This window comes from Canis lupus, chromosome 3 (assembly GCF_048164855.1).
Source record: "Canis lupus baileyi chromosome 3, mCanLup2.hap1, whole genome shotgun sequence".
Taxonomy (NCBI): Eukaryota; Metazoa; Chordata; class Mammalia; order Carnivora; family Canidae; genus Canis; species Canis lupus.
Genome location: NC_132840.1, coordinates 24,610,194 through 24,637,411, shown reverse-complemented (window position 1 = coordinate 24,637,411; position 27,218 = coordinate 24,610,194). Strand labels below are relative to the sequence as shown.

Genomic DNA, 27,218 nt, shown 5'->3' with positions numbered 1-27,218 from the left:
GGGAGAAATGTGAGTGCCCACAGGGGGATAGGCCACAGCCACCTGGCTAGCACCCCAAGGTAGTTCTCTGGCCCAGTAGGACTGGCCCACCTAGGAGCTCGGGGCAGAGAGGAGGACACAGCAGGCAGGTGCTGCTCATACCTGGCACGCGCACTGTGGTCAGAGGGTTGGACAGCGCCATGCCGATCTCCGTCATCCCGTACCGTTCCAGCAAAGTGTGGCCTGTGATGCTTTGCCACTTCTCTAGCACAGGCAGAGGCAGGGCAGCTGAGCCTGAAACCATCAACCTGCCAGCACAACAGAGGCAGCCTTAGCTTCTTGGGGGTGGCCCTCGCCAGGACAACAAAAACCTGTTGTGCACAGCGCTCTTCATTCAACTCCAGTATCCTCAAGTTCATGACAAACAAGGTATCGGGGGCCAAAGTTTACCTCTGTTCTTTTAAAATAATTTGTTGGGTGCATCTTACAGTATAAACAGGTCTTCAAAAGGAACAGGTAATCAAGGTAAAAAAAAGTTTTCAAGTCTTTGGAGGCATTCTTTGCACACGACTATGCACTGTCTATAAACAATCCTAAATCACAGCAATAATAAGAATTTGGTTTGTGTATAAACTGCTTCCAGGCCTGAGGAGCAGGAGGGGCAGATGAAAGGAGAGAGCCCACAGCTGAGTGATGCTGCAGTGGATGAGCTCGCGGGCGTGACACACACCACGCAGCGTCTGAGAGCTCCTACTTACATCACTCCAGCACCACATACACCCCACCACATTCAGAACTTCCAGTTCACGCTGGCCAGGCAGCTCGCTCTGAGCTGGTAAAAGGCTATGCTCGCCTCAGACAGCATTTCACGTCTCTCTGGTCCCATGAAAACTCACCACGCCAGCTCGGGTGGGCACTCTTAAGTGACTCAAGCTTGGGTGAAAATCGGGGAGAAGCATACTGGGTCTGCAGGTTTGTAAGGTAAAGCAGAACAAGCCTCACGCTACTGAAGGACCCGCAAGATCCAGCGCCTCTATCAGGAAGGGTACTTGTGAACAGATCTGGGAGGCACAGGACAGGGTGGGGGTGCTCCACAGGGGGTGGCTCAAGGGCCAGAGACTGAGGTGGAGGGAGATGAAGCGAGGTCAGACAGGTCAGAACGGGTGAGAGCGGGCCCTTGTCCTTCAGATTGGACCATAGGACAGAAGGACACAGAGAGACAGGTGTATCTGGACAGACTCAGAGAGAGAGAGAGAGAGAGAGAGATGGAATACGGACAGACATGCAGAAAACAGCTCGCTGTACACTTTAAAGGGAGTGGAATACACTGCTTTCTAAAACTTAGGACTGTTTTACTAAACATATGTGATGTTAGTTGATCTTTAAGGCTTTCTGGGCCAGAGAATGGACTATTTCCATTTACCTAATCCTCTCTTCACAAACCGCACGGACAAAATCCTGGACGTGAGGCTGGGTGAAATGTCTGTCATAATAATCCATCAGCTTGGCATAGATTGTAGGCACTGCCATAAATACGTTAATCCGTGGAGTTTCACAGCCCAAGAGCTTTTCCCAAACCTAGAAAGGAAAAAAACAGGAAAGAGCAAAACGTGAGAAAACATGCACACACTCCGACGCAGGCAGGCTCATCCAGCTCCAGCACATCTTAATGGAGACACCCTCTTCCTTCTCTTTAAAGATCCATAAGTGGCTCCCAATACAAGGCCTCTCACTTGGCTGATATAGCCTCTGGCTATTGCCGTGGGAGTCCCCTTTGCCAGGAGATACTGGTGTCAGGCCACAGGGTAACCATGACAAGAGCAGAGGCACAGCCCTGGCGTTGGATCTTGTCAGGAGAGATGGGGCACCTCATGCTCTTCCAAGGGGCACCTGTGAGCCTTGGGTCAGCATAAGGCCCGGCACCAGCAGCTGCTCAAAGATGGTGAACATATGACTGTCTGGTTATATTAGAAAAAGTCACATGAATTTTGTATTTCACTTGGTAACAGATGCTTTCTTTTCTTTTTCTTTCTTTTCTCTTCTTTTTTTCTTTTCTTTCTTCTTTTCTTTTCTTTTCTTTTCTTTTCTTTTCTTTTCTTTTCTTTTCTTTTCTTTCTGATTTTATTTATTTGACAGAGAGAGTAAGCAAGCACAGGCAGAGGGAGCAGCAGGAGATGTAGAAGTAGACTCCCCCACTGAGCAGGGAGCCCGATGCAAGACTTGATCCCAGGACCCCAGGATCATGACTGGAGCCGAAGGCAGATGCTTCACTGACTGAGCCACCCAGGCACCCTGCTTCCTGTTTTAATATAAAGATGTTCTATGTGCCTCACTGGTTAAAGAGCTTGGGTGTGACCCCCCAGTGTTCAAGAAAAGCTGACACAGCCCCCTCATTCTGTGGCTCTCTTCACCCCAGTGTTGCCGCGTAAGCCTCTGGCCAGGATGAGCACAGGAGGCTCACAGGACCCCAAACATATACAGACCTTGCCCTGTGACATTCGAGGGGCCAATCCCAAACACTCTGACCCCTACATGGACAGGCTGTGTGGAGGGTAGGTGTGTCTCTGACGGGAAATAGTATCATTCTTTTAAAGACAATGATTAGGGATCCCTGGGTGGCGCAGCGGTTTGGCGCCTGCCTTTGGCCCAGGGCGCGATCCTGGAGACCCGGGATCGAATCCCACGTCGGGCTCCCGGTGCATGGAGCCTGCTTCTCCCTCTGCCTGTGTCTCTCTGCCTCTCTCTCTCTCTGAGACTATCATGAATAAATAAATAAAATCTTAAAGACAATGATTAGTGCCCCTTATATTGCAAAGCATGTAGAGAAACAGGAATATGTGAGCCATAATTAGGGAAAAAAGTCAACAGAAGCAGACCCTCAGAAGATGCTGGAATTATCAGACAAGGAATTGTTTTTTTTTTTTTTAAGATTTTATTTATTTATTCATGAGACACAGAGAGAGAGAGAGAGAGAGAGAGAGAGAGAGAGGCAGAGACACGGGCAGAGGAAGAAGCAGGTTCCATGCAGGGAGCCCAGTGTGGGACTCGATCCCGGGACTCCAGGATCATGGCCCAAGCCAAAGGCAGACACCTAACTGCTGAGCCATCCAGGCATCCCCAGACAAGGAATTCAGATAATTACAGGCCTGTGAAATTTAGAAGGAAAGATGAACAAAACGAGGGAAAATCAAGGATTTCATTGGAGAAGTAGAAACATAAAACAGAACCATTATTAAACTCGGAGACAAGTCATCTGAAGCCACAAATTCACTGGACAGACTCAGGCATGGATGAGACCATGCAGAAGAAAGGATAGAAGCCGCAAGACATGGGCTCATGGAAAAGATCTGCACCAAAGCAAGGCAGGACAGACAGGAGACAGGGTAGTGGGAAAGACACGTCAGCGCAGCACACCTGGGGGCTTGGCAGAGACTCCCCATGTCCATGGGCAGGCAGCCTCAACATGGATGAGATGGCAAGTCTCCCCACCCAAGCCACAGTATCAACGTGCTCCCCCCAACAAACTCTGGTTCCAACAACCAACAAGCTGACTCTACCACTCTCATGGAACGGTAGAGACTCAAAAGAGCCAAAACAAGTGTGAAAAAGGAGAGAATAAGTGTGGAGGGCTCATTCTTCTCGACTCTTAAACTTGCTCTAATGCAAGAGTGACCAGTGCAGCGTGGTGCTGGTGGAAGATCAGACCTCCAGATGAATGACCAACCAGAGCCCACAAATAAACCAATACATGTGTGGCCAATTGTTTGTTTTAAAAACTTACTGATTGGGCAGCCCTGGTGGCGCAGTGGTTTAGCGCCGCCTACAGCCCAGGGTGTGATCCTGGAGATCTGGGATGGGGTCCCACATCCGGCTCCCTGCATGGAGCCTGCTTCTCCCTCTGCCTGTTTCTCTGCCTCTCTCTCTCTGTGTCTCTCATGAATAAATAAATAAAATCTTTAAAAAAAAAAAAAGCCTGGTTTCCTTTAAAAAAATAAAAATAAAAACTTACTGATTTATTGATTTATTCATTTGAGAGAGAGAGAGAGCACACCTGCATGCGCAAGCAAGTGCGGGGGAGGGGCAGAGGAGGAGGGAGAGGGAGAAGCAAACTCCCCCCCTGAGCACAGAGCCTGACAGAGGCTCGATCTCACAACCCTCAGATCATGACCTGAGCTGAAACCAAGAGTCAGATGCTCAACTGACCATACCACCCAGGTGCCCCATGGCCAACTGGTGTTTTTTTTTTTTTTTTTTAAGATTATTTATTTACTTATTCACGAGAGATACAGAGAGAAAGGCAAAGACACAGGCAGAGGGAGAAGCAGGCTCCATGCAGGCAGCCTGATGTGGGACTCGATCCTGGTATTCCAGGATCACGCCCTGAGCCAAAGGCAGACGCTCAACCATTGAGCCACCCAGGCGTCCCCCAACTGGTTTTTGACAAAGGAGCCCTCATTTCAAATGGGTAAAGAATAATTTTTTTAACAGTGTCAGATCAACTGAACACCACATACAAAAAGATGAATTTTAGACCTTTGTCACATACAAAAATTAATCCAAACTGAATCAGAGACCTAAATGCATAAGCTCAAACTATAAAACTTCTAGGAAAAAATCTTCATGATCTTGTTTGAGCAAAGATTTCTCAGATATGACACCAAAAGCATGATCTAGGAAATTAATTGATACAATGGACTTCATCAAACTAAAAACGTGTTTCAGAAGATACCATTAAGAAAATGAAGAGATAGGGCACCTGGGTGGCTCAGTGGTTGAGCGTCTACCTTCAACTCAGGTCATGATCCCAGGGTTCTGGGATGGAGACCCACACTGGGCTCCCCATAGGGAGCCTGCTTCTACCTCTGCCTATGTCTCTGCCTCTGTGCTTCTCATGAAAAAATAAATAAAATCTAAAAAAATAAAAAAATAAAAAATGAAGAGACAAGCCAGACTGGGAGAAAATATTTGCAAACCATCTGACAAAAGACATATCCAGAATATACAAATAATCACTAATCAATAAGATAAATAACGAGTATAAAAATGGGCAAAAGGTCTAAACAGTTCACCCAGGAAGATATAAGGATGCAAGCAAGACCATGAAAAAAATGCTCAACATCATTAGTCATTAAGGAAATGCAAACTGAGGGGGCACAGCTCAGTTGGTTAAGTGTCTGAGTCTTGATTTCAGCTCAGGTCATGATCTCAGGGTTGTGGGATTGAGCCCCATATTGGGCTCTGTACTCAGTGTTGAGTCTGTTGCAGATTCTCTCTCCCTCTGTCCCTCCTTGCTCATATTCTCTCTCTCAAATGATCTTAAAATTGAAAAGGAAATGCAAATGGAAACCATAGTAGATCTCACTTTATATGTACTAGAATAACTCTAACAATAACTTAAACAACAAGAAGGGCTGGCACTGATGTGGCAAGACTAGGGTCCTTGCACACTGCTAGTGAGAATGTAATCAAGAGCCAATGTGGGAAATAGTTGGGCAGTTTCCTGAAATACAAAACATAAACTTGCCCTACAATCCGATAATCTATTCCCGCATATCTCTATAAGGTACGTGAAAACATGACCACACAGGGATTTGGGTGCAAATGTTCACAGCAGCGTTATTCCTAATGGACAAAAACTGGAAGCAACCCAAAGCCCATTGGATGGTTCACAGGCGAAGAGAGCATGTGAAGCGACACAATGGGGTGCTCTTCAGAAACAAAAAGAGCAACCACTGGCCCACGTGCTACAACATGAGTGAGACTCAGAGATGTTTTGCACAAAGAAGGAAGCAGACATAAGACCCTGCAAGCCATAGGACTTGGTGTCATGCAGTGTCCAGGGAAGGAAACATGCAGAGACAGGCAGACAGGGCTGCATGGGAGTAGGGAGTGAGACAATGGCTGGGCAACTCTAGGTTTATGAAAAATCACTTAATCATGTACAATAGTGACTTTCACAGTATGAGAAATACATCTCGGCAGAGGTGTGAGAAAGATACAACATGAACACTTCAGGGAAACAAGCTTGGAGACTCATGAACCTGAAAGAGCATGGGGGAGGGCCACAAAAGGAAAGGCCTGGTAATCACCATAGAAGTTATAGACTCCTGACGACTTAAAGTAACAATGATGATGTGTCATGAAGACGAAGTCAGGAAGGAATAAAGAACAAGAGGTCGAAGGCACAGAAATCACGGGTGCATTAGAGAAAAACTGTGACACAAGAGTGAGCACAGTAATGGGAGGAAAACATAAACCACCTGTATCAGTGCTAATGGAGGCATCACCACAGATCCCAGGGACACAGAAGAGAAACTATGAACTACCATGAATTTCACAGTTTTGATGAAATGGACAATTTCCTTTAAAAACAAAAACTTACTAAAACTGACATAAGAAACAAAATAGGAAATATTAGAAGTCTTACATATGTTAAAGAAACTGAACCCTTAATTAAAAGCCCTTCTGGAGAGAGGTCTGGCCCACATGGCTTCCAGGGTGACCTCAGTACACACTCAAGGGAAGAGCAGTGTCAGCCTTACACCAACCTGCCCAGGGAGGAAAAGCCCTGAAAAGGGAAGCACTGCCTCAACACAGAAGCCCAGCAAGGAGGTCATGAGACGGCTACAGACCCGTATTCCTTCTAAACATAGATGCAAAAGCTTAAGCAAAATATCAGCAAATCAGATCTAGCAACACATAAAAGGACAATTCATCCCACCCTTAGGAAGTCTGCTCGCAGGGCTGCAAGGTTAGGAAGCTAGAAACACGACAGACTTTAATCAGTGTAAGTAACTGCATTAGCAGACTAAAGGGGGAAATAGATAATAAGTAAATAAAGGGGCAGATGCCATGTGATCATCACAGTAGATAAGGCCGTAAGTAATACTCTACCCCTCTAAGATAAGAGCTCTCAGCAGACAAGGAGGAGCTAGTCCATCCTTGAGCTCATATACAGCAACTATAAAACCAATAGCTAGCAATCAATTGTGCAATGTTAATGCTTTCTCCAAAAACTGTGAATAAGTCAATGATATCCACACCATGACCACTTCCAAATCAGAGTTACAAAAGTAAAAATTCTCTGTATCACAAGACACTTAAAAAAGACATTGGTTTGTGAAACCAAAACCAGACTGGAGAAGATTCACAATATGTTATTCTGACAAAGGCCTTTTATCCAGAATATATAAAGAACACCTACAGACCAATAACAAAAAGCTCAATTTGAAAATATTTTTGAATGACCAACAAGCACATGAGAAAGTACTCAAAAGAAATGCAAATTTTATAACAAAAATGATGTAGCAGGGCACATGCAGGAGGGTGGACGAAATGCAAAAAGCCTAGCAGGGGTGGAGCTCTGCCACCCTTGTCACTGCTGACAGAAGCAGAAAACAGAAACCACATTTTGGCAGTTTCTCATAAAGTCAAACTACATGACTCCACAACCCAGTAATCCTACCCCTGTGTATTTACCCCAAAGAAATGAAAATATACATCTGTAGAAAAACTTCAATGGAATGTTCCTGGCTGTTTTACTCATAAAGCCAAAATGGACACCACCCCAATGTCTACCAACAGGAAAATGGATGAGCAGCAGTGGGACCCCTGCTGATGAGGAGGCATTAACTGTTGTCAGGTGGATGTGGATAAATCTCAAAGATGTCATGGTGACAGCAATGAGATACAGGACTATGGTCACTGTGAGCCCAGCACGTGTAAGGTTCAGGAACAGATCAGTGGTGTCATGGTAATAAAATGCGATGAGGTGGCTGGAAGGAGGCACAACAGATCTCCCGGCAGGATGGGAACATTTTAGATCCCGAGCCCAGAGGGCCCACACACATTCACCACAACATAGTGAACTATGTATATTGAGATCCCACGGTGTGTGCACCACATCTCAACAAAAGGAAGCGGAAATGCACACATACTCGACACCCACTGAAATGGCTGGAAGTCACATGACTATCAATGTCAAGTGTTGGTGAGAACATGGAGCCACTCTCACCCATTGCTTGTGGGGGATTAAACATACAGCTGTCCTGGAGAACTCTTCCACAGTTTCACCAAAATTAAAGATGTGTCCGGCCTGGTGGGCGTCCAGCAGAGACCCAAGAGAGGTGTCCACAAAAAGATCCTTATGAGAATGTCCATTGCAGCTTTATTCATAATGTCCCTCAGACTGGAAACAACCCAACGTCCTTCAGGGGCAGCATGGACAAGCAAGAGGACAAAACATAGCAACACAAAAGACCAAGTGACAAGTGATGCAGTGTGAGAATACATCTCAGTACCATGCGATGAGCTAAAGAGCACAAAGGAGCATGCCCTGTAAAGCTCATGCCCACAAGAGCATGTGGAAGGCGTCCACAGTTCAGGAGTTGGGCCAGCATTAGCTCTGGTGGGTTTGGGGAGGGCACTGAGGCAGGAGGAGACCTTCTGGGGTGAAGAGAATGTCCACTGTCTTCATCCGGGTGTGGATGGCTGCACAGGTGTGTCACAGACATAAAGACAGATGCTGCACACCTAATGTACATACAATTTAGTTTACATACGTAAACTGTTATCAATGAAAGTAAATGCAGCCATGACAACATGCCCCTGCAGGCAGACATTCACCATCCTAAAGTCTCCCCACCATCACCACAGCAACACAGAAACCCAGAATCTCATCACCAATTCTCAGGAAATACAGGGGACAGGGAAACACGTTTAATGACGCTATCGGAATGCAATCTGCATAAAACAGACTTTGCCAAATCTACAGGACCCACAGCCTGATTTCTTAAACAAACTCAACATGCCAGGAAAACAGAGAGGAACCTGCAGGGGAAGCCACAGGTGGTGTCTGCACGAGGCAGGCATCATTTAGATCTAATCCCAACACAATGGAGACTGAGGTGGTCCTGGCAGTGAGGGTACTGCTGGTGACACGTGACAGCAGAGACTCTTGTTCTTTACTCCCTGTGATGACAGTGCTGTCACAACTCTAAGAAAAAGCATCCTTAGCTTTTAGAGATGCAGAAATCATCTGATAGCTGGCATTCCTTTCAAACTAACCTTGACACGGGAGAAGGTGTTTCCAGCTCAAACAAGAATGACCCTGAGTCAGGAGCAGCCGAGGCTGGGCAAAGGCACATGGGCATTCCTCTCTCTTGTAGATGTCTGAAACATTACCTACTTTAACAAGTTTTAAGATTATGATAAAAGGGTTTAGATTAAATTATCTCTCTAAAGACCTCTAAAACTGATAATGTACAATTCTTTACAGGCAATGAACTGAATACTTATTAGTCAGAAAATACTAAGAATAGATGTTCAACCAAACATTTGGCATGACTGAGGAAGTTCACTTAGGTGGACATGACCCCACTTTATTACTGAGCAGAGAAACGAGAAGTGAAGATAAAACATGGCAAGCTTCCTGCAATCCACACTTCCTCCTGCTGAGTAGAGAGGGGACAGACCTAATAGATCAAAACCAGGGGGTACCAAGCAGCAAGCCCAGCAAGGACAGGAAATCCATGTGGATGGGACAGCTGCCTGACAGGGTCCTCACAGCCCTGGCGTGGCCATGACCATGACCTGGGCCTGCAATTCCATCTCTGCCCCCCACCATGGCACTGATCCAACTACACCTAAGGTCCTTTCCAAGCTCTGGAATGCAGACTTGTTGGAAATCCCATGTGGAGCAGAAGCGTGGGTCTGTCAAAACAGTGCCGTCCTGGGCAGCACCCTCATGGTCACCTGTCACTGGGGAAGGTGCGGCTTTGGGAGGACTGAGGTCGAAATGAGTGTGGATGTCCTGATCTGGCTGAGGAGGAACTGCCTGATGCCACATAGCATTTAAATGCATGGCTGACCTGTTGCAGACCCCGTCACCTCCCGGCCTGATGAGTCCTGACAACACCCTGAACTTGGCCAGATCTTACCCTGCCCACCCAGGGCCTGCCTGTTACCAGCAATACGTGGACCAGAGTGCACATGACGGGACAGACTTCCACTGTACCACTTCCCAGGGAGGCACCGTGAGGGGGTTCATCCCTCACCTGCTGCCCTGGCATGAGAGGAGGGAGGGCAGGGCTCATGAGCTGTCCATCCATTCCGGGGTCCCATGGTCCTGGCCAGGCCTTCTCTACTGGCTGTACACGTGGTCCCCAGGCTTCCCACATGAGGCTAAAGGAAGGATGGAGCACATGGTCAGCCAAATGAAGGGTGCTGACCAGTCCTACAGACCTTCATGCTGGCATGTGACCCCAGCACACAGAGAACATCTACCAGATGCTGCCTCCTAAGGACGCCTGTCTTGGAATTTACCCAAGTCAGCAGAGGCAGTAGCTGCTGTCCTGAAGCATGACATTTATAGCAGCAGTGTCTCCTCCATGTTGTCCCAACTCATCCATAAACTAAAAACTGCACATTTGGGGAATTCCTTGCGGAAAACAAGCCTCCTCGGCCCTCCCTTTTATTCACAAAAGCATTTCTGAGGCAGAGAGACCACTGGGCCCTGCTCTGCCGTGAGATGTCACAGCACAGATCAGACAGCATTTCCCAAATCAGGCTGCACCCAGGAACCCCTGGGAGCTTTAAAATTTAACGAGTTGGGGCCCCAGACCCCCTGGCTGCAGCAGTGTGAGGGCCACTCACCCTTTCCCCACATGGCCTGCTGTGTGGCCAGGACTGGAAAGCTGGGGTTAGGTCCTGGCCCTGGAGGGCTGCTAGGCAGGTTGGGCACTCCAGGCAAGGCTGAATCAGCCTAAAGCAATGACCCCAAGGATCAAACCACTACTCATTCTTTTTTGTAATTCTTAACAACACAGAAGGAGGTTCTTATGAAGCTACTCTGGCCAAAAGTGGGCACTGAGGACACCCCACAACCAGAGAGCAGAGGCAGGAAAACAGCTGCTGTCGGGTCCTGCGGTTCCCGTGCACGCCCTGCCCCTGAGACCCCCATTTGAGGCCTACATGACTGTAGGCACCCTGACACACACACTGCCTGGAAGTACCTCCCACCCTCCACCTCTCACCAAGATGCCCGTTTTCCAGATCCCAGAATGAATCTGTTCTGGGGCCACTGGTCTCCCAGGGCAGCATGTTTAACCAAGGGAAACGGTGTCCTGGGCAGGGGGTGACCTGGCAGCCTGCATGGCTGAGCCCCTGGGAGCAGTGGTCTCAGTGCTCAGAGCCCTGACCTCACATGACTGGGGTTCTTGGGGCATCCTCCTACCTCATCTGTCTGGCACAGCCTCTGCCCAGCAGGCAGGTCCCTAGCTGGTCCCACGGCCCTGATTTAGTGCCTTTGGTGGAAATAGCACCCTCTATGACGTGCGGTGACCCTGGGGAGTCAGCCCCCAGGAATCCATACAGATGCAGGAGAGACTCAGCCTAATCAACAGCCATACTTTGTCCCTCAGGTGGTGACAGCAGGCTGTCAACCCACCCACCTTCCTGCCTGTCTTCACATCACTGCCATCTCACCAGACCACATCACAGGGCATGGAGAGCCACACTGGGCTCAGTGGGGTGACCTATAGAGCCCAGGACCCCAGGCCGTCTAATACCATTACAGAAACCTGGCCACAGCTCTAGATGAGTTCCTTAATAGAGGCCTAGACTAAGCCCAGTGTCTGAAAGTGCAGCACCTATGAAAACCATCCTGAGCCGAAATCCTGTAAAGCAAAGCAGTGACCACTGTTAATTTCTACAGACAAAATGTCTGGCATTTCCAGGCCCCAAAAATAATCTGAGGCTTTTCTGATACCTTAGAATACATCTTGCTAATGGATGCAAAAAATAAATAAAGGACAGACACTCACAGACAAACATGTACGTACAAGCCCAGAGCTCTACAGGAAGTGACGAGGCTTAAGCCCCTGACCCCTGCCCTGTTCCAGGAGACAGGAAGGTGGATACTGCTGAATGCTGGAGACCAGGGACTCTGGCTTCCCAGGGCCCCTTTGTGAGGAAAGTAGCAGGTGACCAAAATGCAAGCTCCGAGCTGCTGGGCAGAGAATCAGACAGACCCTCCAAGGGGCAGAGAGCCTTCAAACAGCTGGAGTAGGGATCCCTGGGTGGCGCAGCGGTTTGGCGCCTGCCTTTGGCCCAGGGCGCGATCCTGGAGACTCGGGATCGAGTCCCATGTCGGGCTCCCGTGCATGGAGCCTGCTTCTCCCTCTGCTTATGTCTCTGCCTCTCTCTCTCTCTCTCTGTGTGACTATCATAAATAAATAAAAATAAAAAACAAAAAACAAAAACAAAAACAGCTGGAGTGCTAGGTGAGCGCCGGCTGCAGCGTGTGCTCGGTCCCTGGTCCCTGCCTGCTGGGGGTGGTCTACCCTGCTGGGGACAGTCCACTCTGTGGGGATGGTCCACCCTGCTGGATGGCCCCTGCACAGCCACCAACTCATGCAGCCTGTGCACACTAGGGGCCCGGGCCTGTGGTTTCCTGTACTCTCTGCTTTGGCAATCTGGCCATTTTGTGATTTGAGAACTAGTATGGAGACCTGAACACAAAGGTGTTTTTCCACATCCTCCTTTTCAACCTTTCACCTGTGAATAAAAGTTCTATTCACCATGTAAGTTATAGTGAAAATCAACAAAAATCTCAGGTCTTTTTCAAAGCACTGTGCTTCACGGCCTCCCTGCAGAGTGGCTCCTCCCAGGACACGTGCGTGCAGACCTCAGCAAGGGCACTCTGTGCAGAGCCCAGCCTTGACCACGACAGAGGTGACATAGGCTCACAGAGTATCCAGCGGCAGGTCGGCATCTGACCCAGGTCTCTCCTCCCTGCACAGTGGCACCCTAATCACTGCATGCTGCTTAGCCCGGCTGGGGGGGGTGGGGTGGGGACAATGTGCTGGGGGGCATACCAGAAGAGCAAGAGAGCCCCCGGCTGGACCTCCTGCTCCAGGACAAAGGAAAGCTGGTGTGCTTGGCTGAGCAATGGACCCAATGCCCCACCTAGTCCACATGGACATGTCACCTCATGTGGCAAAAGGGACTCTCCAGATATGGTTTAAGGTAAGGCTTCTGAGAAAGGAGGGTCCCCTGGACATGCAGGTGGGTCTGCACAAAAGGGCGCTACCACAAAAGGGCGCAGTGGTGTCAGAGGCTGGAGGCAGCAAGGAAAGGCCTCTCCAGGCGCAAGCAGCCCTGCCCACACCCCAACTTTCATGCCACGAGACCATGGAATTGACTTTAGAACTGAGAGGATCAACGTGTGTTGTTTTAAGCTCTTCTAGTTTGGGATAATTTGTTCCAGCAGTAACAGGGGACTGGCACAGCTGGCAAAGTCTATACTGCAGAGTGGGGCATCTAGTCCAACTTACCAGCTGAGCATTGAACTCAGGGAGCATCACACAGGTGGCCCCCACCCAAAGGGGACAGAGCAGCTTGTTTACCACGCCGTGTACATGGTGCAGCGGGAGGACATGCAGGATCACATCGTGTTTACTCCACGCCCACTTGTGGACCAGCCCCGTCACCTGTGGGATGACAGCACAACCTCAGACAGGAGGGAAGGAAGGAAGCCAGCAGGCCGGTGAGGAAGAGGAGTGGGGAGGCTCACATTCTGGTGCCCTGCCCTTCTCAGCCTCTGAGGGTGACAGTGGTCATGTGACCATGGGCTTACTTTCAGACTCCCACATCCAAGAACACCGCTGGACATGGTCAGGGCTTAGATGGGAGGGGGGTGTCCCAAGTCCTCCACGTATCTTGCTGGCTCTACCGCCAGGCAGTCAGAGGTGCTCCAGCCCGCCCGTGGGATCCTAGGCCCTAGCAGAGTCCACACTTGAACCCAATCACCCACCCTGCACCGCCTGTCTGGTTCTGGTGCCTCCCTCATCCCAGCTGAATGGTCACAGAACCCAGAGTTGGGTTTCTACCATATGCTTAGCTATTACTGAGGAGCAGCGTGAAATGTGACCAGTGGAACCTTCTGCAAAGTACCAGTGAGGACGGCACCCCGCATGCCTCAGTGACTACTGTGGCAAACACATGTGACATACTTACCCCTTGCAGAGACCAATCAGCAGATGGTCTCTCTGGACAAGTGTGTCTTCTTTGTCTCCTGACAGAGCAGACCTATCAGTGGTGCCTTGCCTGCAGCCTGGACTCAGTTTACCCCAATGGAGGGGACCGAACTAGCCTGAGACCCAAGGGCACTGACCTCATACCTGATCTTTGTGGTTCTGAGACTCTATTTTACTGCTCCAAGCATACAAGAGTCTTGCTCGCACATACTCATATTTTTTGGAAGGAGGAAGGATATAAGTTATAGGTGAATAAGGCAGCTGGGGAGCTTGGCTGAGACACCGAGGCCACGGAACAAGATCCTTGAGTCCTGTGTGGGGGTTTCCCAGGTCAGGCCTATTTCGGTGCTGTCTCTGGAACCCTCACCATTGTGCACCGGCCACAGTGCCATCCACTTGCTGCATAGCCCTGAGGATGCCTTGGTGGGCCCATGGGTCCCAGGGCTGCGGTCACTTCTGGCAGCACACGTCAGGGAGGGTCGGCAGAACAGTGGCAGCTATGGCACCACAGAGGAAAGGAAAGGCAAGCAGACCACCACCCCGGAGGCCCCAGCATGAGGCGCGCGAGCACTCACCATGGCCCTGATGTTGTGGTGAGTGCTCAGGACTCCCTTGGGCCTCCCCGTGGTCCCACTGGTGTAGATGATCATGGCACCACGGTCCCTCCAGTTCTGCTCCCAAACCTTCCCCTCCCCAGGCTCCTCGGCCGCCGCACCATAAACTGTGGACGAGAGAGGCAGCAGTGGGACCCCCAGCTTCTTGACCACTGGGCGCAGGAGCTCCACGTACTCCTGGCCCGCAAGGACCACAGAGCTCCGGGAGTCCCGGATGAAATACTCCAGCTCGGCTGGGGGATGCTTCTTGTAGAGGGGGACAGCAATGCCTCCGCTCATCCATGAGGCCCACTGTGCAACCACATAGGAGACGTCGTTGGAGCACAGGAAAGAGACCCTCTCCTCCTGGAGGTCCCCGCCAGTGCACTCGCGGAGCCTGCACACCTCCTGGGACAGGCGGAGGCTGTGGTAGTAAAGGTCCTTGTATGTGTGGTGGCCATACTGGTCGACGAGAGCAATCCTGTCTCCAAAGGCCAGGGCGCGGGTAAACACAGGGGCGCTCTTGTCAGGACAGGCGGCTGGGGCCGTGTGCAGGGGGCTGCTTCCTCCGCGTCTCAAAGGAGTCGGCCAGCGGGAGGCCACAGCACAGCGCAGGCGCCAGAAGGACATGGCCAGGTGGCCCAGCGTCACACCTATAGACATCCACTTGGGTACCTGGAGTGGGGCCGAAGAGAGAGGAGCAGTGCAGGTTACTGCCACCAGACCTGTTCCACCGCAGAGCAGTGTGTGGGACACCTGGCCAGATGGAGTCTGCCTGGCTTCATCCACCAGGGGCCGTCCTGAAACAGGAGATGCAACACACAATGCGGCACCTTCAGGGTTTACTGTCCAATGTTCCAGGGCTTTATTTACTCTCATTAAAGAATTTGCAAAATATATGAGATTCTAAAACAACTAAATTTGGTAAAACCAAGGAAAGCAAATTCAATGCCCTTAAAGTAAATTCTGAATAAAATCTGAGCTGGGAAATCACGTGCAAAGAGGATAAGTCCCGAGGGCCGCCAAGCACCCATTCTCTGTCCACCAGCAGGCAAAGCCTGGAGCCTCTGGCACACAGAGCTCAGATTTGCGGCTCGCTTCTGCTCTGCATGCTTCCCACAGGGAGGGCATTTGGCAATGAGGTGGCCTGAAGAGTCTCAAATAAAGTGAACATATGTGTCCCAAGAGTGTCAGCTTGGGTTTAGGCTAAGACATGATTCCTCCCTCTCCCTCGGCTAACATGATGATAAAATAACAGCCCAGTGTGGCCAGAGAGATGGGAGAGCCTGCTGGGAGAGGCTGTGGCTAGCCAGCCACCTACTGGAATGTCCTGAGCGCCGAGAGAAGGGAGAGCCAGGCAGCTTCCTGTGGTCTGTCTGAAGCTCTGGCCTTTGAGGGCCATTCTGGCTCTGTGCCCATGTCCTACTCTGGGACATGGCTTCACAGGGACATGACACGAATGGGTGTACACTGTCCACATGGCTTCTGCAAGGATGGCAGTTTATAACCGAAGTTCAGCCCCATTCCAGAGGTCAGGAGCCTGCCAGCTACCCTGGACTCTGCCTCCTGTGTATCCAGAGCCAGGGTAGCCTGGGAGGTCAGCCACAGCCATTCACCCTGGCTTGAAATCCCCACCTGCACAGCTCCTTCAGGGGTTACCGTGCCTCTCTCCCTGGGCAAGTGCCCTGCCCCTTTCTGGGCCCCATGACCTGAAGCACATGAGTGGACACACTTGCTCCTCAGGCATGTCTCATGAGTACCACTCGACACTGACAGTGAGAAGGCACCTCTCAAACTACGAGTCTGGGCCTCATGACCTCACCTTCTACCACCCTCTTAGCAAACAAAGAGATCACCTTTGACCCCATGTCATGCACAAAAAATTCATAGCTGCTTAGCCTCCAGGTCAGGGACAGAGCTCAACCTGCACCATCCCTCCTGCAGCGAAGCACACATCAGCTCAGGACCACACACCCACCATTCCCGTGGGCAGAGGGCATTCCCGGGCCAGAGGGCACCTCTGAGTGCTACGGGCTAGTGGGATGCCTGGTGGCCCACAACACTGTCAAACAGAAGCCGTACATCTTGTGCTCCTCCTGCAGGCCCAGCAGAACAAAGACGCTAAGGAAGGACCCCAGCAGGGTCCCTAGGTGCCCCCGATGCCTCCCTCCTGCTCCGTCTCCCCTGCCTTCCACCCCCCACCCCAGGGACACACGGCGAGGCCCCTTTCCCATCAGCAGGCTCACTCCCTGACAGATCCACACTTCTCTCTCTCTCAGTAACTTGCTACAGGGGGAAACTAATGTGTTATTGTTTGTTATGTGCACCAAACAGTTTTGTTCTCTGTTCTTAATTTAAAAACAGATTACACACAACACTTCATAATTACCTAACAAAACAAACAAGCTCCACGGCAATAAGAATTGCCAGAACGGGGGGTTATGCTTTGAACGCGAGCCCCTCAGTGAGCTGGTTCTGGTGCCACTTATTTTTTAAAACTGGAGATGCTTCTGCTTCAGCATTAGTATTTTCTTCTACACACAAAAGACAAAAAACAAAATTTTCTGGATGGTGGATCTACAGGGTGTTTGTAACTATCTATAGCTCTGATTTCTCAAGCGATAGGAGCAAACAGCCAGCAGTGAATGGCATTCTTCTATTCATTAGAACTACTGGTTCCTAAACAGTTTGTGTCGACAGTGACATCAGCCCTGCTGCCTGGACACTGCGCACCCGCAGAGAAAGCCAATTTGGGAAGGAAGGGCCGCCAGGTGCCAGCACCTGAACTCACAGCGGGTAGTTCCAGGAATAGATTCCCAGAGGAGGCCCTCTCAATGCTCCCCCAGAGGTGCTCGCCTGGAAGTGCTTGCCAGGTGGTGCTCGCCAGGAGGTGCTTTGGGAGGGAGACCACAGTCTACCCTGAACAGATTGATGTTTTGGCTTGCCTAAGGCAGGGCCCAAATCCCCTGACCTTGAGGACTTTAGCTTTGTTCTGTTAATGAGCAAGTGATTTGGGGGTCACATATCTGAGAGACTCACAAGCCGCTCTGAAGGGATGGCCCCATCCTCCCACACATTCTGCGGGAGAATAAGCAGCGCAACCTCTCTGGAGGGGACTGTGGTGATATTTACCCAAATTAAAAGTTACTTTAGTTGTGAGGTACCCCCAGGTCCAGAATGCCCAGGAAGAAACCCCACCTTCCGACCACGGGGCCTCATTTGGTCACAGGGCTGACTCCCCATCTCCCCTAGCAGCACAGCCTAGAGCGACACAGCTACCAAGGACATGCAGTGAGGCCATGGGGCTTTCTGTCTCAATGGCCCAACTTCACAAAACTGGTCTCCGCACATGGGCCAGCCAGGGAGAAGCAGCGTCACTGTGCAGCATTGCAAGAGAACCTCAGCCAACAGCACAGAAACCTGCATTTTGGGAAACAGAGCGTCCCCTCCTCCCCCCGGGGACACTCTCAGATTGCCCCAGCTGCAGGTGTCCAGCCAGAGGCATGGCAGAGACCATTGTTACCTTAACTGTGACATTCCAGGGCAGACCACCAGCACACGCGGGCCTCTCGGAAGCCTTGCCCAACACGCAGCGCTGCACCTGTGGTCTCCCTCAACACACATCTGGGCGTCTGCCCCGTTCCTCCTGGTTTCTTCACGTGTGGAAGCCTTCACGTCCCCATGTAATAACAAGACTGTGGCACAGCCAGTGCAGGGACCGTCGGCACGCAAGGGGGACCAACGGCTGCAGCACTGTTAGCCTGGTGCTCGCCAGGGAGCCCCGCGACAAAGATCACTTCATAAATGATACTTGCATTCAAACGAAGGTGGCTGGTTTCAAAATGAATAAAATGGCACCTGATGGGCCGACGCCAGCCTGCCCCACGCCCCCCAGAGCCTGAACATAAAGTGGAGCCCAGCACTTTCTGTCGTCTGCTGCCTCAGTGGCCTGGGTGCGAGTGGACCGCATTCTCCTGGCGGCGGAAGGCATTCATTTCAACACCACGCCTGCGGGTTTCGGGGGCTGTTTTCAAGGTTATGTTTTTAAGTGACAGACTTAAAACATTCTCGCTGCATTCATGAACACTACATTCAAATCAAAACACTGAAAGGGAAAGACACATGCTTAAACCCATATCCGTATTAGGAAGTCAAAAGCCGTCTCAAAAATGCCATAACAAACCATGAGAGACACCTAACTCTGGGAAACGAACAAGGGGTGGTGGAAAGGGAGGTGGGTGGGGGATAGGGTGACTGGGTAACGGGCACTGAGGGGGGCACTTGGCGGGATGAGCACTGGGTGTTATGCTATATGTTGGCAAATCGAACTCCAATAAAAAATAAAAAGAAAAAAAAGAAGAAAAATTATCAAAAAAAAAAAAAAAAGCCATCTGGAGGGATAAGGCTTGTAATCCCAAGTCTGGCGTCCACTCCAACGACTGAGTCGGCCTCGACAAGGGTAGGTGCCGGGGCATGGGCCCTCTGGTCCGGGTGGTCACCTCCCGCCACTCCCCCCATGCTCCCACCTGGGCCCCTGGCGCAACATCTCCCCACATGAGGGCTCTAACTCCTCACCCCTTCTCTTCCCAGCAAAGTCTTCAGTCTGGATCACAGTCTCCCCGGCCTCCCAGAAGGGGGCTGCTCCCAGGGCCTTCCAAGCACCTGGCCCCCCGCGGTTACTGCCCATAACCAGAGCCCCTGGCCCACACACGGGGGCCAGCCCTCCAGGTGTGCAGGTGCACCCCCACACCCGGCTGGCCCTCCCCTGTCACACCCGGCCCTGGCCCCCAGGCATGCAGGTGCACCCCCACACCTGGCTGGCCCTCCCCTGTCACACCCGGTCCCTAGGTGTACAGGTGCACCCCCACACCCGGCTGGCCCTCCCCTGTCATGCCCGTCCCGCCCCGGCCCCCAGGTGTGCAGGTGCACCCCCACACCTGGCTGGCCCTCCTCCGTCATGCCCGCCCCGGCCCCCAGGTGTACAGGTGCACCCCCCCACCAGGCTGGCCCCCCCCCGTCATGCCCGCCCTGGCCCCCAGGTGTGCAGGTGCACCCCACACCCGGCTGGCCCTCCTCCGTCATGCCCGCCCCGGCCCCCAGGTGTGCAGGTGCACCCCACACCCGGCTGGTCCTCCCGTCATGCCCGCCTTGGCCCCCAGGTGTGCAAGTGCACCCCACACCCGGCTGGCCCCCCGTCACGCCTGCCCCGCCCTGGTCCCCAGGTGTACAGGTGCACCCCCACACCTGGCTGGCCCTCCTCTGTCACACCTGCCCCGGTCCCCAGGTGTGCAGGTGCACCCCACACCAGGCTGGCCCCGCCCCCCCGTCACGCCCGCCCCGGTCCCCAGGTGTGCAGGTGCACCCCCCACCAGGCTGCCCCCCCCCCGTCACGTCCGCCCCGGCCCCCAGGTGTGCAGGTGCACCCCACACCAGGCTGGCCCCCCCCCGTCACGCCCGCCCCGGTCCCCAGGTGTGCAGGTGCACCCCACACCAGGCTGCCCCCCCCCCCCGTCACGCCCGCCCCGGCCCCCAGGTGTGCAGGTGCACCCCACACCAGGCTGGCCCCCCCCCCGTCACGCCCGCCCCGGTCCCCAGGTGTGCAGGTGCACCCCACACCAGGCTGCCCCCCCCCGTCACGCCCGCCCCGGCCCCCAGGTGTGCAGGTGCACCCCACACCAGGCTGGCCCCCCCCTCCCGTCACGCCCGCCCCGGCCCCCAGGTGTGCAGGTGCACCCCACACCAGGCTGCCCCCCCCGTCACGCCCGCCCCGGCCCCCAGGTGTGCAGGTGCACCCCACACCAGGCTGGCCCCCCCCCCCCCCGTCACGCCCGCCCCGGTCCCCAGGTGTGCAGGTGCACCCCACACCAGGCTGCCCCCCCCCCCCCCCGTCACGCCCGCCCCGGCCCCCAGGTGTGCAGGTGCACCCCACACCAGGCTGGCCCCCCCCCCCGTCACGCCCGCCCCGGTCCCCAGGTGTGCAGGTGCACCCCACACCAGGCTGCCCCCCCCCGTCACGCCCGCCCCGGCCCCCAGGTGTGCAGGTGCACCCCACACCAGGCTGGCCCCCCCCTCCCGTCACGCCCGCCCCGGCCCCCAGGTGTGCAGGTGCACCCCACACCAGGCTGCCCCCCCCCGTCACGCCCGCCCCGGCCCCCAGGTGTGCAGGTGCACCCCACACCAGGCTGGCCCCCCCCCCCCCCCCCGTCACGCCCGCCCCGGTCCCCAGGTGTGCAGGTGCACCCCACACCAGGCTGCCCCCCCCCCCCCGTCACGCCCGCCCCGGCCCCCAGGTGTGCAGGTGCACCCCACACCAGGCTGGCCCCCCCCCCCCCCCCCGTCACGCCCGCCCCGGTCCCCAGGTGTGCAGGTGCACCCCACACCAGGCTGCCCCCCCCCCCCGTCACGCCCGCCCCGGCCCCCAGGTGTGCAGGTGCACCCCACACCAGGCTGGCCCCCCCCCCCCCGTCACGCCCGCCCCGGTCCCCAGGTGTGCAGGTGCACCCCACACCAGGCTGCCCCCCCCCCCCGTCACGCCCGCCCCGGCCCCCAGGTGTGCAGGTGCACCCCACACCAGGCTGGCCCCCCCCCCCCATCATGCCCGCCCCGGTCCCCAGGTGTGCAGGTGCACCCCACACCAGGCTGCCCCCCCCCCGTCACGCCCGCCCCGGCCCCCAGGTGTGCAGGTGCACCCCACACTGGGCGCAGGGTGGGGAGCGGGGAGCGGCCTGAGCGGCACAGGAGCGGCGGCCCGGGCCGGGGTCCCTGCACGCGACCCCGGCCACCTGCGGGGGTGGGGGTGGCGCGGGGCGGAGGGCGCCCTACCTGGCCGGAGGGACGCCCGCTCCTCCTCTCCCCGCGGCTCCTCGGGGCCGGAACCGGAACCGCGGCTGCGTCCCTCCCCAGCGGGTCCTCCGGGAGCGGCGGCGGCGGAGGCGGCAGTTCCGGCGGCGGTTCGGGCCCCCGGCTCCCCCGCCCCGCCCCGCCCCGCCCCGCCCCGCGCTCGTGCCCTGCGGCCGCGCAGCCTGCGGGCCCGGAGCCCGACCGTCCCGGACAGGCAGCCGGACCCGAGACCGGTGGGCCCGTGGCGCTGGAGAGAGCGGCCCCGGAGCGGAGGGGAAGCGACCGGCAGAGAAGCTGCAGGGCCGCGGCGGGCTTCTGCTGGGGCGGGGCGGGGGCGCCTGGGGCGGGGCGGGCGCCGGCCCACGGGAGGGGCAGCTTCGCTGTTCTGCAGGGAACGTGGGACTCTAGAATTCTTAGGCCGAGTCCTAGGCGCCCCCACCCTGAGACGCTACCAGCAGGCCGACCCCAGGAGGTGCCTGGTCATGGGGACCCCCCTGCCTCGACAGCAGAGGCCCCGGGGCCCCTTGCCCTTCGGGGGCACACACAGACCTTGAACCGGGAAGCGGGTCCTCAGCGGAGTCCGCTGGTGCCCTGGTCTCCAGCTTCCATCTGGGGGACTGTCCGCAGCAGCGGTCGGGGCTCCCCACCTCGCCTCTGTGCCCGGTCGGGCAGACTCACCCTTCCTTTCCCCGACACGTCCAGTCCTGCTTGGTTCTCCTTCGAACCCCTCTGGGGCCGGGCAGGCCTGACTTCACTCCCGGGCACTGAGGCGGCAATAGACGGGCCCAGGGGAATTCTGAGTCCCGTCCCCACTGCCCCCCGGGGAACCTCCACCTGACGGCATCCCCAGGAACATGGAAGCGGTGGACTGTCTGCTGCCTTGGCTCCTTTGGGAGGGGATGTGAATAATCCAGGGAAAGTCTGGGCATCCAAGAGGGACGGTCACATACGAAAGGATCAAGGGAAAGGGGGGTGACTCCCTCAAAGACCATGGGAGGACGCGTGGCCATGGCAGAGCAGACATCCTAGGAGGCTGTTCCCTGTAGCATTTACAGATCACAGCAGCACAAACCTGTATAAGGTGCTTACGCACCTTGGCCTACCCGTGTCTATGCTGACTCTTGGAGGGATGGGGTGCAGGAAGGGTGTAGGGGGAGGGCTGAGTGTCCACCATGGGAGCACTCAGTGACAGGGGTGGCTGTGGAGACCATGCAGGCAGATGGAGGTAAGTTGTGTCGCCTCTGTGGGCAGAAAGGGGACAGTGGTCCCTCAAACTCTGTGGAACTGTGATAAACAGACTACAAAATAATTCTTAAAGGGGGTGGGGACAAGGACTTCATGTAAACTTCATGACTCCTCAGACCTCGGGATCACCTGCCCAGCACAGCCACCATGGCTGTATTCTCACCTCTGGCTCCTACACACCAAAAGGACCCCCAAGGGTGGGCTCTCCAGCAGGCCCGCTGGGCAAGGACGTGGGTCACCATCCACACGGAAATTGTCATGGCCCCAGCCTCCTCTGACCAGCACAGGGCCTTCAGTGTCTCCATGGGCCCCTGGCCTCCTAGAGGTTCATGAGATGGGTGGGTGGGTGTTGCAGGCACTCGTGTATCCCCAGCTGTGTTGCAGACACAGGGATGTAGGCACTCCCGTGGCTCATGGGCTGCGGGGGTGGGGGTGACGGTGAGTAGGTGGGCAGGTTGTATGCCGTCTGTGGTTGTGGCCTCAACGTGGCCCCCCCGCCAGAGTTCACATATTGAAACTCTGCCTCTTATGTGAAGAAGTGGGGTCTTTGCGAGGCAATTAGGACAGACGAAGGCGTGAGGCAGAGCCCCATGATGAGTCCCAGAGAGCTTGCCTCCTGTATGCTTTCCGCTGTGTGAGGACACAAGCAGGCGACAGGCCCTGGCCAGGAAGCCGGCGCCCAACCGTTGGCCTTCTATCCCCCAGGACTTTGGCCGGACTGTGGGAAGTCAAAGTCTGTGGCACTTTGTCAGGGCTGCCCATGCTGGCTGAGGCTGACAGTAAGTGCTCCCTAGAATCAAGCCCGGCAAGGTGACCACGATGGCTTTCAAACATGGAGGAGACTCTGGGGCCCCTCTGAGCAGGTGCTTCCAAGCAGGGGTCCAGGTAGTGAGGCAAGGAGCTGTGTGACTGTCAGGCAAAGGGCTGCCTTGCACCTGTCCCCACACACGAACAGGGAAGTCCTGTCACCTGTCCCTGCTCACATGCCTACCGCTTGATGGAGCTGGGATTTCGAACACAGAACCCAGTCCTGTCCCTCTGCTGCACTCCTCCCACCTTCTCATGGCTGTGAGGCTGGGTGAGCCACCAGACATGTGTGTCCCTTGGCTTAAACTGAGACTCTACCCCACACAATGCCAGACCAACCACTTCCATAAGAAGTCCTCTCCATGAGGTGTGCCCTCAGAGATATTCATGGCCTGGCGAACACTGGGCTGCCATGAAAGGAGAAGAGGGAAGCCACACAGAACCCTAGAACTGCTTATGACCACCTATGTTCTAAAAAAAATAGCATAAAGTACTTTCTCAGGGCACCTGGAGGGCTCAGTCCGTGAAGCGTTTGCCTTCAGCTTAGGTCATGACCCTGGGGTCCTGGGGTTGAGCCCTATATCAGGCTCCCTGCTCAACGGGGCCTGCTTCTCCCTCTCCTCTGCCCTAACCCTGCTTGTGCTCACTCTCTAATACATAAAAAAAAAAAAAATTTAAAGTACTTTCTGGGGCACCCAAGTGGCTCAGTCAGTTAAGCATCTGACTCTTGATTTCAGCTCAGGTCATGGCCTCAAGGTCATGAAATCAAGCCCCATGGGGGGCACTGTGCTCAGTGCAGAATCCACTCGACATTCTCTCTCCTCCTCCTCCGCCCCTCGCCCCACTTGTACATGCGCTCTCTCAAATAAGTAAATAAATCTTTTTTAAAAATAAAGAAGTACTTTTAAAAATCCTAACATTCAAAAATTAGAACACAAAATTGCATGTGTGGTAGGGTTTCCCACTGCATGTGGGCAAAGCAGCATGAGAAGTGGAAGCAGGCGTGTTCTGAAGGGATGAGCTCCTGCATGGCCCCCCAGCACCACTCTGAGAGCCACACATGCTCCTCGAACCTGTGAATTGGTGGGGGAGCTGAATCCTACAGCTGGCAGGCCCATGTCAGCCAGGGGCAGGTGAGCTCCTCACCTCCCCTGGAGACCCCCAGAGTCTCCCAGAGGGAGACTCCTACCTGTTCCAAACCTACGTTGCCCGTGGATCTGACCCTGGGAAGTGGGGTGCCATTGGGAGGGAGTTGGGGTGCAGGGCTTCCATGGGGCTGTGTGGCCCTGGCCACCCAGACTGCTCCTGGTTCCAAGCAGAGCCCCAGAGCGTAAGGGGATGTGGCCTGATGCCCCTCATCCACAGAACAGTAGGGGCAGCCCCACCTCCGTTCCTGGCATCCTCCAGCTAGGAGGACAGCGGGGCCAGGATGCTCCCAGCTGTTCTCAGACACTAACCACTGTTGCTGGTCAGCAGCCCCTCCACAGAGGCCTTAGAGTGGGTGCTCAGGATGCTGAAATTAGAGGATTAGGGTGGCTCCTTCAGAAGGCAGATGGCGGGGCAAGTGGTACCCCAACAATGCGGGCAGAATCAGGTGCAGTCCAGCCTCACCCTGAGGCCCCCAGTCTACTCCCAACCCCTAGCACTCTCCAGAGGAAACCAGAGCATCCTGGGAATGTGCGGAGAGGCTGGGTAGGAATCATGGCCCCCTCCCCATAAGTTTGTTCACACCCCCAGCTTAATGATCCCAAACTGCTGGGGGCACCTGGGTCGCACTTTTTCACTTGATTAAAGCAAAGCACAGATCTGGCTGGCAGCAGCTTCCACAGACAGGGAAACTTGGTGATGTCTGAACACATTCCCTTCCTGCCATAGGCTGGCGCACTGTGGCATGGGGAGCGGGTATCGGGCCCTGGATGCACATATGGGGGTGGGCTAGCCTGCAGCGCCTGGGGGACCTGTTCTGATCCCATCCACACTGTCAGCCTCCCACCGCCTGTGCCCATGCACGTCGCCTCCCATGACTGGGCTGGCCTGTGTCAACACCAGGTTTGGAACGGCAGTGTGTGACTCCTGGGCGAGGTCATCCAAAGCATTAAGATTCCATCCTGCTCCTGGTTAGCTGCCCACTTGGGGGCCACTGGCAGCCACGTTGCAGGACACTGAGCACGTGAGGCCTCCTTCCCACAGCCACACGGGCAGTCCCGCTCAGGCCTCCAGATGAGCCAGTAGCCCCTGCCGACCTTCCAGAGCAACATCCAGGGAGGCCCTGCACCAGCCCGCCCCACTGAACCTCTCTTCTGGATTCCTGACCCCAGAAACTGTGTGAGACCATAAACACTTGTGAACTAGGTTCCAGGGTGATCTGAATACAGCAATAAAGGATGAACACCCTGGTCCAATCCGTTACAGCTGTGTGACATCTGACAGATTAACTTCTCTGGGTCTGTTCCTACCTGAGGTGAGGTGCCTACTTCAAAAGGATATTGTAACAGTTAAGGAATATTTTCCATGTAAAGCTCTCAGCACCGCCCACGATATGGCCAAGGCTGAACAAGTAGTTTCTCTCATCGTTACACAACGTCTACATAAACATGTGCTTCTTGGAGTAGGGCGGGAACAGGAGAACCTCCATTCAGACAGGTGGGTTCAAGGCAGGTGTTCTGGGAGCAACATCTGAACGGGTGCTGGAAGGACAAGCAGGACAAGACATGGGGAGGAGGAGGAGGAGGGCAGGCAGGGCCCGCTGGGAGCAGTCCTCGCTCAGTGGAAACTGGACCCAAGCAGATGGTGGAGGGCAGCTGGGGTTGCATTGGCACTGGCCGGAAAGAATCTGGAAGTTACATTGTGGGGGCAGAGGCTGGAAGGAACCGCACCATGTGGCACTTCGAGGCCAGGCCACGTCTGGTTCCTGGGGTGTGCCCGCGTGAGGAAGGTGCTCAGAAGACAAGGATGAGCAAATGGAGCCCTCCTGACTCTTACATCTGGTCACCCCAAAGCACGAGCTGCTGATTATTAAGGAGGGTGACTGGTATTGGTAGGAACTGCCATCAAGACCACTGCCACCAAGTCAGTGATTGACATCACAAAACCCAGGAAACCACCCTGGCAGATTCTGTTGATAACCACTGGACGAACATTAGCCAGTCTACCTTCCTTCCCTCTTTCCTCTGGATCCTGTGTTCATGTTCCCACCATCCCTGAGTCAAGTGCTTCAAGGAAGGGGGGTCCCGGATGCCCAGCCCTGGAGGGCAAATCATCACTGACCCAAGCCAGTCACAATGGGCTCATTCTCCTTGTGGAGACTCTGGTCATGAGATGAGAGGGCAAGCCTGGGAATGTTGTTCTCACCGGTGAAAGCCAGATGCATGGGAAGAAGCAGCCCCCACCCATCCATGGTGGATGCTGTGTCTGTGATGTCTGGAGCCACTACAGCCGTCTTGTAACCGTGAGAAGCACCATCTGGAGAGGGAGCTAACAGAAGAGGCAGACAGAGCCTGAGTCCTGGGCCATATGCAGAGCCAGTGCACTTATCAGGGACTGTCCTGCCTCTGGACCGGTGCTGAGGCGAGCTAAGTAGCTTTAGCCACTTTTTTTTTTTTTAATTTTTATTTATTTATGATAGTTACAGAGAAAGAGAGGCAGAGACACAGGCAGAGGGAGAAGCAGGCTCCATGCACCGGGAGCCCGATGTGGGATTCGATCCCGGGTCTCCAGA

The 27,218-nt window shown here is 54.5% G+C and overlaps 1 protein-coding gene across 5 annotated transcripts in view; it reads right to left on the bottom strand.

Moving 5' to 3' along the window:
• Positions 1–21,552, bottom strand: part of ACSF3 (acyl-CoA synthetase family member 3) — a 51,640-nt gene extending 30,088 nt beyond the window's left edge. Inside the window, exons 1-6 of one of the 5 annotated variants that reach the window (XM_072819595.1) lie at positions 18,132–18,770; positions 16,998–17,142; positions 14,591–15,283; positions 13,314–13,469; positions 1,403–1,557; positions 142–287 (exon numbers count right to left, since the gene is read on the bottom strand). In XM_072819595.1, the coding sequence (XP_072675696.1) occupies positions 142–287; positions 1,403–1,557; positions 13,314–13,469; positions 14,591–15,271 (1,138 nt within the window). In that variant the 5' untranslated portion in view covers positions 15,272–15,283; positions 16,998–17,142; positions 18,132–18,770. Of the gene's footprint in view, positions 1–141; positions 288–1,402; positions 1,558–10,034; positions 10,162–13,313; positions 13,470–13,995; positions 14,550–14,590; positions 15,409–16,997; positions 17,254–18,131; positions 18,771–21,430 lie in introns of those variants that run through there. The other 4 variants (XM_072819594.1, XM_072819597.1, XM_072819596.1 and 1 more) reach the window with 4 other exon arrangements.
• Between the last annotated feature and the right edge of the window lie 5,666 nt (positions 21,553–27,218).